The sequence below is a fragment of the Geotrypetes seraphini genome, chromosome 2, assembly GCF_902459505.1.
Source record: "Geotrypetes seraphini chromosome 2, aGeoSer1.1, whole genome shotgun sequence".
NCBI classification, from domain to species: domain Eukaryota; kingdom Metazoa; phylum Chordata; class Amphibia; order Gymnophiona; family Dermophiidae; genus Geotrypetes; species Geotrypetes seraphini.
In genome coordinates this window covers 295,684,370-295,696,472 of record NC_047085.1, presented here as the reverse complement: position 1 = coordinate 295,696,472, position 12,103 = coordinate 295,684,370, and the positions used below count along the sequence as shown (strand labels likewise).

General features: G+C 45.0%; 1 protein-coding gene across 1 annotated transcript in view; it reads left to right on the top strand.

The window, feature by feature from the left end:
- The window catches only part of DNAH5 (dynein axonemal heavy chain 5), a 598,099-nt gene that overhangs the window by 562,944 nt on the left and 23,052 nt on the right, over positions 1 to 12,103 (top strand). The window contains exon 75 of the mRNA XM_033929843.1: positions 4,420 to 4,635. Within this exon, the coding sequence (XP_033785734.1) occupies positions 4,420 to 4,635 (216 nt within the window). The remainder of the gene's footprint in view (positions 1 to 4,419; positions 4,636 to 12,103) is intronic.

Here is a 12,103-nt window from a genome sequence, read left to right as displayed (position 1 = left end):
ACAAAGGTGGATAGGCAAATGGTTGGAAAACAGAAAGCAGAGAGTGGGCATAAATGGGAAGTTCTCAGACTGGGAGAAAGTGACTAGTGGTGTGCCCCAGGGCTCAGTGCTTGGGCCAATCCTATTTAATATTTATATCAATGACCTGGAAGACGGAATATCCAGTGAGATCATTAAGTTTGCAGACGACACAAAGCTATGCCGGGCAATCAGATCGCAGGAGGATAGCGAGGAACTCCAAAGCGACTTGTATCAGTTAGAGAAATGGGCAGAGCAATGGCAGATGAAGTTCAACGTGGAGAAATGCAAAGTAATGCATTTAGGTAGTAAGAATAAGGAATACGAGTATAGAATGTCAGGCGCAACTCTGGGTAAGAGCGAACAAGAAAAGGACCTGGGTGTACTGATAGATAGGACCCTGAAGCCGTCGGCACAATGCGCGGCAGCGGCAAAGAAAGCAAACAGAATGTTAGGCATGATAAAGAAAGGAATCACGAGTAGATCGGAGAAAGTCATAATGCCGCTTTATAGAGCAATGGTCAGACCACACTTGGAATACTGTGTCCAACATTGGTCTCCCAACCTAAAGAAGGATATAAAACTGTTGGAGAGGGTGCAGAGACGAGCAACGAAGTTAATAAGAGGTATGGAGAACTTGGAATATGAGGAACGACTCAAGAAACTGGGACTGTTCTCCCTTGAGAAGAGGAGGCTGCGAGGGGACATGATCGAGACGTTCAAAATGCTGAAAGGCATCGATAAAATAGAGCAGGAAAATAAATTATTTACATTGTCCAACGCGACACGGACAAGAGGACATGGTTTGAAGCTAAGGGGGGACAAGTCCAGGACAAATGTCAGGAAGTACTGTTTTACGCAGCGAGTGGTAGACGCCTGGAATGCTCTCCCAAAGGAGGTTATTAAGGAATCCACTGTGCTGGGATTCAAAGGCAAATTAGATACACATCTCCTTATGAGAGGCATAGAGGGATATGGGTGACTAAAACTACATCAGGTGTATACCTGACTGGGCCTCCGCGTGTGCGGATCGCCGGACTCGATGGACCATGGGTCTGATCCGGAGATGGCAGTTCTTATGTTCTTATGTTCTTATGTCCTCTCCGCAACGCATTTTGCATTGCTACTTCTTGACTAATTTGAACAAATTTAGGGGCATCTGTGGCATCCAACATAATCCCTGCTGCGCCCAGCTCTTGCACCCGAATTACCCATTGTATTAGTGGTTCCCCAGGCTGCTGTGTAAAGTGTGCCATCGTATCCATGATTTCATGTGGAGTAACATCCTCCATATCATTATTTCTAGTTAAATTTTCTCCTGTTTGCAGATTTCCCTGTAATCTTTGTCTCCTCACAGGCTCTGCTTCTAAACTTTCTGCCTGTTCTCCTTCAACACATATATCCTCCTCACTGTTATTAGAATTTGAATCCCAAATATCCCCATCCCGTTTGTTTGGATTCCAATCATCCGGCAGATGATAAATTAAGATTTTAACTTTTCTGTAACTCACCTTCCGCCTCCGTTTCTTATATTTATATTGTGCACATTGCACCGCTGCCTTTTCTGTTACATTTTGATAGGTGTCTACCTTATCCATTAACAACTTATTCTGACATTGTAGCATTTTAATGGCATGCTGTTGATTACACCTTTTCTTTCCCAGCTCTCCTAATTTCAATTGTAATTCCTGTTTAGCTTCATGCAAATTCCTCCATTCTGACAAAATCATCCTTCCTTGTCTAGAAATTCCTTCTTGCTCTTCTCCTTTTGAGATTTTCACCTTTTGTAAGGAGGCACATAATTCATGTGGATCCCCACTTCCAAAAGTACAGGATTCACATAATCCTGCTTCTACAGACCACTCAGTGGCCATTAATTTACCTATACTGTCATTCCCATTCGGAATTGGAGGGATTAGGAGCCTGCTCCTCAACCCCTTGTTTTCTAGGTAGCTTTTCTGACCACATCGATCAACCCCACTTCTGGTACCAATATGTTCCGCCACTTATTTCTGTCAAATGGGATGATCAGTGACACTCAGAAAAGCACACAGACAATATAAAGCATAAACAATAACACTTTATTATACTTATATATATATAGATGAATATAAGAATAAAATAGTATCACCGTATCTCAGGCAAACACTCTTCCTTCACAATTTGGAATCCCTGCAATTGATAGGCGAGTAGACACGGGAAACTGTCCCTTTAGGCATCTTTTCCTGGAGATGTCTTGGATTCTGATGTTAGGGGCAGAATTCCGTTCTTATATATGATGAAAAGCTGCTGAGTTCATAGTCAGGTCTTTTGTTCTTTGTTTTGACAACACCCAGGTCAGGATATCAGAAGGAGGTGTTGCAGAAACGGCTTCCCATCTGGTTCCCTTTGATGTTGTTTTGGGCAACACTCAGGTAAAGGAGGTCAGAATGTCAGATAGTATGCTGAGTTTCAGTTACCCCCCTGGCCAGTCCTTTTGATGCTGTTTGGGCAACTCCCAGGTCACAAAGGTCAAGATAGCAGATACTTGTTGTGGAAACCTTTGATGTTGTCTTGGCAACACCCAGATCAGATAAGCAGACTTGAGGAGACATATTACATCAATTACCCCCTGGTCATAGGCATAACACTAGGTGAAGGTGTTTTCTGTGTTCTGTGTGTTCGAAAGACATGGTTTTCTGTTAGGATTGATGGTGTAGGATTGATCTGTACTAGTCTGGCTTGTTTAGTTTTACAATGGGTGTATTGATGTACTGCTACTGCCGTATGTAAGATGCACTCATGTGTAACATGTGGCTTGTTACTAAAAATCATGTTTTTCGTACAGATGGGGGGTGCCAAAAAATGATGGGCCCCAGGTATCACATATGCTAGGTACGCATATGTGGAAAGTCGGAAGGAAGTATGGTAGGAAAGATAAGCAAGGAGGTGAGGTAGGGAAGCAAGGATTGACAGAGGTGAAAATGAAGGAGTAGAAATAGAGGAAGAAGCTGGCAGTAGGAGTTTAATGGTGAGAAGAAAGAGTAGGGTGGTCAATTTTTACCTTGGTAAATAGGCTATATAAAACTATCCATCCTGTGGGCTGGTAGAAATATTTTTTACCTATAAAAAAATAGATAAACTCAGAGGTAGGATTAAGCTGGTGGAGGCAGCAACATGCATAATTTTATATTTTCAGTTGTGAATGGCAGTGGCATGATCTACGGGGAGGGAGGTTCTGGCAGGAGGGATTGGGCATCCCTCCTACTGCAATCTATTGGGGTGGGGGGCTAGTTTGTTCCAGATAGGAGGAATTGGGCATCCCTCCTGCCGCTTTCGTTTGGGGGGGTGGGAATCCCTTGCCACGATAAGCTCAGCGGCTGCATCTACTTACAACCCGATTCTCTAACCGGCGTCTGTAACATGGATGTCGGTTAAAGAATCAGGTTCAATTTAGGCATGATTCTGTATAGGATGCCCTTCAGCTTCTGAGACCAGGCGTCCTATACAGAATCCAGGCCATAGTGTGCACTGCTCAGTAGCATAGTTTTGTAAAAGCCCACCTAAATGAGGCACTTCAACATGTAACTTACATTATTCTGTAAGTTATATGTGTAAATTGGAGTCCACCGATGCCCTTCCCATGCTCCACTCATGTGTACATCCCTTTGTATTTACATACTAATGAGTTATTTTACGAAAGGTTAACATGTTACCTGTGGCAAGGCCCAAAGGAATAAAATGGTTCCTGTGGCAGATAACATGAGTTAATTTTTAGTAAAAGACTCATTAAGTGAATTATGTGCCTAAATTAGTGCTGAGCAAGCACATAGCATTTACTTGCATAAGTTGTAGTATAAACGATGCTTATATTTAGATGCTAAGGGCTCCTTTTACAAAGGTGCACTAGCGTTTTTAGCGCACGCACCAGATTAGCGCGGCTATAGCACACATTAGCTGAAAAACTACCACTTGCTCAAGAGGAGGCGGTAGCGGCTAGCGCACATGGCATTTTAGCGCTCACTATTCCACGCGTTAAGGCCCTAACGCGCCTTCATAAGAGGAGCCCTAAGTTATAGTTATAGAATGAGGGGGGTATGTTCTTATGTTCCAAGATGGCTACTTTTTCACAAGTAATTTAAGAATTACTCTGAAGTACAAGAATTCAGCTGTTTATAACAAAAAGCTGGTTACAATGGAGTTTCTTTCAACAAGGAGTTTGTCCACTGAATCATATTAATAATTTTAAACAAATCTGATGTATTTTATTCTCCTCAACTGCATTTTGCAAATTTCCTACTTTCTATTCAGAACAGCTGAAAATTAAGTAAAATGGCAAATAGTTTTAGTTTATAATGTAAAATTGATATTTGGGGATTTTTTTTGAGGTTGAAATTCAGTTCTGTATTTTTGATATTTCAGAGTTTGCCTGCTTATGATACACCAGAAGTCTTTGGTCTGCATCCTAATGCTGATATCACATATCAAAGCAAGCTTGCTAAGGATGTGTTGGACACTATCCTGAGTATTCAGCCCAAAGACAGCTCCACTGGAGGAGGAGAGACTCGAGAATCTGTAGTTGCAAGGCTGGCTGATGATATGCTGGAAAAGCTTCCTGTGGATTACATACCATTTGAAGTAAGCAATGAGTTGCTAATGCATGCAGAATGAGAAAAAAAATACCCCCTTCCAGTTGATATTAAATCTATTATTTATTTAAAAAATTTCTATACCACCAAAAATCTCAGTGGTTTTCAAAATAAGAACATAAGAATTTGCCTCCGCTGGGTCAGACCAAGGGTCCATCGAGCCCAGCGGTCCACTCCTGCGGCGGCCCATCAGGTCCATGACCTGTATGTGATCTTTAGTCTAACCCTTTGTTTCCTACTCCCTTATATCCTGAAAACCCCCTTTTTCCCTTTTATATATGCCCTTTTTATTCCTGTGTCCTCCTTTATCTGTATCCTTCAATCCCCTTATTTTTAAGGAATTTATCTAGTCCCTCTTTAAAACCCTTTAATGTAGTCTGTCCTATTACATCTTCCGGAAGCGCATTCCAGGTATCCACCACCCTTTGAGTGAAGAAGAATTTTCTAGCATTGGTTCTATCCCCTTTCAATTTCTCTGAGTGCCCTCTTGTTTTTGTAGTTCCTAGTAGAGAATGACACGGTGACGGTTTACCCGCGGCCACCGCATTTAAGCCGCGGGTCACCGCCGAAAACGGGGAAGAAAACTAGCAGTCGCTGCGGTGACGGGGACAAGGCCATTCACCGACCGCGGAAATGGTGAACAGGTTTGTCCCCGCGGGCCAATGTACCCCCTTCTAGGAACCGCTATTTACCTGTGTTTCACCGTGCTCCTCATTTGTCAGATCAACCCTTCCTGCCAATCGCAGCAGAAGGGTACCCAACCCCTCCTGCCGGTCCTCCCAATGGCCTCCCCTAAGATCGCCGGCAGGAGGGTACCCAACCCCTCCTGCTGGACCCCCCCCCAACGAACCCTCCCACCCCGGAACCCCCTTAGTCTTACTTTCCAAGTTGGACCGGACAGCTCCTCGCTCGTCTGGCCAGCAGGCCTGCCTCCGTCCAAATGAGGCGGGCCCGCCCCTCCCCTCCCCTGCCTCCCAATGGCCTCCCCTAAGATCACCGGCAGGAGGGTACCCAACCCCTCCTGCTGGACCCCCCCCAACGAACCCTCCCACCCCGGAACCCCCTTAGTCTTACTTTCCAAGTTGGACCGGACAGCTCCTCGCTCGTCTGGCCAGCAGGCCTGCCTCCGTCCAAATGAGGCGGGCCCGCCCCTCCCCTCCCCTGCCTAACCCACAGGATCCTAGGGCCTGATTGGCCCAAGCACCTAAGGCCCCTCCTATAGCGGGAGTGGCTTTAGGTGCCTAGACCAATCAGGCCCTAGGATCCTGTGGGTTGGGCAGGGTAGGGGCGGGCCCGCCTCATTTGGACGGAGGCAAGCCTGCTGGCCATACGTGTGAGGAGCCGTCCGGTCCAACTTGGAAAGTAAGACTAAGGGGGTTCCGGGGTGGGAGGGTTCTTTGGGGGGGGGGTCCAGCAGGAGGGGTTGGGTACCCTCCTGCCGGCGATCTTAGGGGAGGCCATTGGGAGGACCGGCAGGAGGGGTTGGGTACCCTTCTGCTGCGATTGTCGGGAGGGCCGTTGGGGGGGTCTACAGGAGGGGTTGGGTGCCCTCCTGCCGTGATCCCTGGGGGGAGGGGAGACTTGCAGCCGTAGCCGCGGTCACTATGCTAATCACGGCAGCATTTAAAGTACATGTCGTGTTTGTTTTTGCATTGCTAGCCCCAGGGGTGGTGGAAGATTAGTGATTGAAAAACTGTATGAAAAATAACTATTTTAAATTTAGTGATCAAAATGTGTCAGTTTTGAGAATTTTTATTAATTAATTTTTTCTCTGCGTGTTTTGTTTTTGTATAGTTATTAACTAATATTTAACTAAGTTTTAAAGTTTTAAAGAATGTTTCCTTTATACGTAAATAAAGAAAAGTGAATGGGATTGCAGTGGCGGTGACGGGGCGGTGAATGGGGTGGCAGTGGCGGTGACGGGGCGGTGAAGAGGATGGTGAGACGGGGACGGGGCGGTGACGGGGATGGTGAGACGGGGACGGGGCGGTGACGGGGACCAATTTTTTCACCGTGTCATTCTCTAGTTCCTAGTACGCTGAAGAACCTGTCCCTCTCCACCCTCTCTATACCTTTCATAATCTTGTAAGTCACTATCATGTCACCTAGCTTCTCTAACCTTTCAGTGTATGAAAAGTTCTCCATACCCTTAATCATTCATGTCACTCTCCTCTGGATCCTCTCAAGTATCGCCATGACCTTCTTAAGGTACGGCGACCAATATTGGACACAGTACTCCAGATGCGGGCGCACCATCGCCCAATACAGTGGCAGGATGACTTCCTTTATTCATGTTGCAATACCCTTCTTGATAATACCCAACATTCTGTTGGCTTTCTTTGAGGCTGCCACACATAAGAACATAAGAACTGCCATCTCCGGATCAGACCCATGGTCCATCGAGTCTGGTGATCCGCACACGCGGAGGCCCAGTCAGGTATACACCTGATGTAGTTTTAGTCACCCATATCCCTCTATGCCTCTCGTAAGGAGATGTGCATCTAATTTGCCTTTGAATCCTAGCACAGTGGATTCCTTAATAACCTCCTTTGGGAGAGCATTCCAGGCGTCTACCACTCGCTGCGTGAAGCAGAACTTCCTGACATTTGTCCTGGACTTGTCCCCCCTTAGCTTCAAACCATGTCCTCTTGTCCGTGTCAAGTTGGACAATGTAAATAATTTATTTTCCTGCTCTATTTTATCGATGCCTTTCAGTATTTTGAACGTCTCAATCATGTCCCCTCGCAGCCTCCTCTTCTCAAGGGAGAACAGTCTCAGTTTCTTGAGTCGTTCCTCATATTCCAAGTTCTCCATACCTCTTATTAGCTTCGTTGCTCGTCTCTGCACCCTCTCCAGCAGTTTTATATCCTTCTTTAGGTTGGGAGACCAATGTTGGACACAGTATTCCAAGTGTGGTCTGACCATTGCTCTATAAAGCGGCATTATGACTTTCTTCGATCTACTCGTGATTCCTTTCTTTATCATGCCTAACATTCTGTTTGCTTTCTTTGCTGCTGCCGCGCATTGTGCCGATGGCTTCAGGGTCCTATCTATCAGTACACCCAGGTCCTTTTCTTGTTCGCTCTTACCCAGAGTTGCGCCTGACATTCTATACTCGTGTTCCTTATTCTTACTACCTAAATGCATTACTTTGCATTTCTCCACGTTGAACTTCATCTGCCATTGCTCTGCCCATTTCTCTAACTGATACAAGTTGCTCTGGAGTTCCTCGCTATCCTCCTGCGATCTGATTGCCCGGAATAGCTTTGTGTCATCTGCAAACTTAATGATCTCACTGGATATTATGTCTTCCAGGTCATTGATATAAATATTAAATAGGATCGGCCCAAGTACCGAGCCCTGGGGCACACCACTAGTAACTTTCTCTCAGTCTGAAAACTTCCCATTTATGCCCACTCTCTGATTTCTGTTTTCCAGCCATTTGCCTATCCACCTTTGTATATCTCCCTCTATTCCATGGCTTTGTAGTTTCATTGTTGTATCCACCAACACTCCCAAGTCTTTTTCAAGGTTACTTTCCCCCAGTACCAACCTCCCCATTTTGTAGCTGAACATCGGGTTCTTTTTCCCTATATGCATGACCTTGCATTTCTCTATATTGAAGTTCATCTGATATTTATTCTCCCACTCCTCCAATGTTGTCAGGTCTCTTTGTAGTTCTTCACATTCCCCTATAGTTTTAACCCTGCTACAGAGTTTAGTGTCATCTGCAAACTTTATAACGTCACACTTTGTCCCTGCTTCCAGGTCATTTATAAATACATTGAACAGCAGTGGCCCGAGTACAGACCCCTGTGGGAAACCGCTTGTTACCCTTCTCCATCCCAAGTAGTGGCTCTTCACTGCAACCCTCTGCTTTTTGTCTGCCAACCAATGTTTAACCCATCTATTTACATCCCTTTCCACCCTGTGGTTCCACAGTTTCCTGATTAGCTGCTCATGAGGTACCTTGTCAAAGGCTTTTTGGAAGTCGAGATATATGATGTCTATGGGGTCCCCTTTGTCCATCTGGCTGTTTATCCCTTCAATGAAGTGTAGTAAGTTCGTGAGGCATGATCTTCCTTTGCAGAAGCCATGCTGGCTCGTTTTCATTAGCCTATTTCTTTCTATATGCTCACAGATACTGTCTTTTATCAGTGCTTCTACCATCTTGCCCGGCATTGAAATCAAACTCACCAGTCTGTAGTTTCCTGGATCACCTTCAATCCCTTTTTGAAGATAAGTGTGACATTTGCTATTTTCCAATCCTCCGGGATCACCCCTGTTTTAAAGGACAGGTTGCAAACTTTTTGGAGTATCTCCGCTATTTTGGTTTTCAGTTCCTTTAGTACCCTTGGGTGGATCCCGTCCGGGCCTGGGGATTTGTCGGTTTTCAACCTGTCTATCTATCGGAGGACATCTTGGAGGCTTACCTTTAACGTCGATAGCTTTTCCTCTGGGTCTCCGTTAAAGATTACTTCGGTTTCCGGTATATTGGATGTGCCCTCGCTTATGAAGACTGACGAGAAGAACATGTTTAATCTGTCAGCCACCTCCTCTTCCCTTCTTATCGCTCCTTTGATGTCTCCATCGTCCAATGGTCCCACTTCCTCCCTTGCCGGTTGCTTCCCTTTAATATATCTGAAGAAGGATTTGAAATTTCCTGCTTCCTTTGCCAGTCTCTCTTCGTATTCTTTTTGCTTTCATGACCACTCGGTGACATTCTTTCTGATGTTCCCTGTGCTCTTTCCAGTTTTCCTCGGTTTTGTCCTTTTTTCACTTCTGGAATGATTGTTTCTTGTCCCGTATTGCTTCCTTCACTGCATTGCTTATCCACACCGGGTCTTTTGTTTGATTCTTTTTGCACCCTTTTCTAAATCTGGGGACGTACATATAAACATAAAAATACACACACACTAAACTAAACTAAAACTAAACTAAAACTTATCTTTATATACCTGGTCATCAACCAGAGAAAGCTCTTCTCTGGACCCTTTCGAGTAGTGCCATGTCCTTCTTCATGTATGGTGACCAGTGCTGGACACAGTACTCCAGGTGAGGGTGCACCATGGCCCGGTACAGCGGCATGATAACCTTCTCTGATCTGTTCGTGATCCCCTTCTTTATCATTCCTAGCATTCTGTTTGCCCTTTTTGCTGCTACCGCACATTGCGTGGACGGCTTCATCGACTTGTTGATCAGAACTCCTAAGTCCCTTCCCTGGGAAGTCTCTCCAAGTACTGCCCTGGATATCCTTTTATTCGCGCATGAGATTTTTGTTACCAACATGTATCACTTTACACTTATCCATGTTGAACCTCATCTTCCATGTCGATGCCCATTCCTCGAGCCTGATTATGTCACATTGCAGATCTTCGTAATCCCCCTGCGTCTTCACTATTCTGAATAACTTCGTATCATCCGCAAATTTAATTACCTCGCTCATTGTACCTATATCCAGATCGTTTATAAAGATGTTAAAGAGCACGGGTCCAAGCACCGAGCCCTGCGGCACCCCAATGGTGATGCTCTTCCAGTCCGAGTATTGTCCATTTACCCCACTCTCTGTTTCCTATGCTCCAGCCAGTTTTTAATCCACGTGAGCATTTCACCCTCGATTCCATGACTCGCAATTTTCCAAAGTAGTCGTTCATGCAGAACCTTGTTGAACGCCTTCTGAAAATCCAGATATACAATGTCGACCGGATCAACCTTGTCTATCTGTCTGTTTACTCCCTCGAAGAAGTGCAGCAAGTTCGTCAAACACGATTTGCCTTTGTTAAAACCGTGCTGACTGGTCCTCATCAGCCTGTGTCCGTCAAGTTGATCAATGATGCGATGCTGTCCTTTATCAGTGGCTTTGCCATCTTTCCCGGTACTGAGGTCAGACTCACTGGTCTGTAGTTTCCCGGATCTCCCCTCGAACCTTTCTTGAAGATCGGCATAACATTCGCCACCTTCCAGTCTTCTGGAATCTTTCCTGATTTGATCGACAGATTGGCTATTAGTTGAAGCAGTTCAGCTATGGTCCCTTTCAATTCCTTGATGACTCTTGGATGGATGTCATCCAGTCCCGGGGATTTATCACTCTTAAGCCTATCACTCTGCCTACACACCTCCTCTAGACTGACTGTCAATACTGTCAGCTTTCCGTCTTCGTTTCCAGCATATAGCCTGATGGGTTCCGGTATGCTGTGTACATCTTTTTTGGTAAATACAGACGCAAAAAATGTGTTCAGTTTGTCGGCAATTGCTTTGTCCTCTTTTAGCGCTCCCTTTATTCCATGGTCATCCAACAGTCCCACCACTTCCTTCGTGAGCCATTTCCCCTTAATATATTGAAAGAATGGCTTGAAGTTCTTTGCCTCCTTAGCTATTTTTTCCTCGTAGTCTCTTTTGGCCCCTTTTACCGCCTTATGACATCTGCGTTGATGTTGTTTGTGCTTGTTCCAGTTTTCATCCATTTTTTTATCTTTTCCATTCTTTAATCTTTTCCATTCTTTAAATGAAGTTTTCTTGTCTCTGATCGCTTCCTTCACCTCTACAGTGAGCCACGCCGTTTTTTTGTTCTTTTTCCTCTTGGATCCCTTGTTGATACACAGTATATATAGATTTTGCGCCTTGGTGACTGTATCCTTAAAAAGGGACCAAGCTTGATCTAGCATTTTTACAGTGCTTATCCTCTTCTTAATCTTCTTCCCTACCATGAGTCTCATCCCTTCGTAATTCCCTTTTCGGAAGTTCAGTGCCGTGGCTGTCATTTTGGACCAATGTTTCTCCCCTGCATCCAGATCAAAGCGGATCATATTGTGATTGCTACTTCCCAGCATCCCTTCTACTTCTACATCTTGTGCCGGTCCTCGCAGGCCATTTAGAATTAAGTCCAGAATTGCATTTCCTCTAGTATTTTCCTTGACAAGTTGTTCCATCAAGCAATCGCCTATAGCATCCAAGAACTTGGTCTCTCTAATGCAGCCAGAGGTGCCTAGGTTCAAGTCTATTCCCGGATAGTTGAAGTCACCCATTATAATTGTGTTGCCTCCTTTGCAGTTGCATTTAATCTCATAAGAACATAAGAACATAAGCAATGCCTCTGCTGGGTCAGACCTGAGGTCCATCATGCCCAGCAGTCCGCTCACGCGGCGGCCCAACAGGTCCAGGACCTGTGCAGTAATCCTCTATTTATACCCCTCTATCCCCTTTTCCAGCAGGAAATTGTCCAATCCTTTCTTAAACCCCTGTACTGTACTCTGCCCTATTACTCCCTCTGGAAGCGCATTCCAGGTGTCCACCACTCGTTGGGTAAAGAAGAACTTCCTAGCATTCGTTTTAAATCTGTCCCCTTTCAACTTTTCCAAGTGTCCTCTTGTTCTTTTATTTTTCGAAAGTTTGAAGAATTTGTCCTTCTCTACTCTCTCTATGCCCTTCATGATCTTATAAGTCTCTATCATATCCCC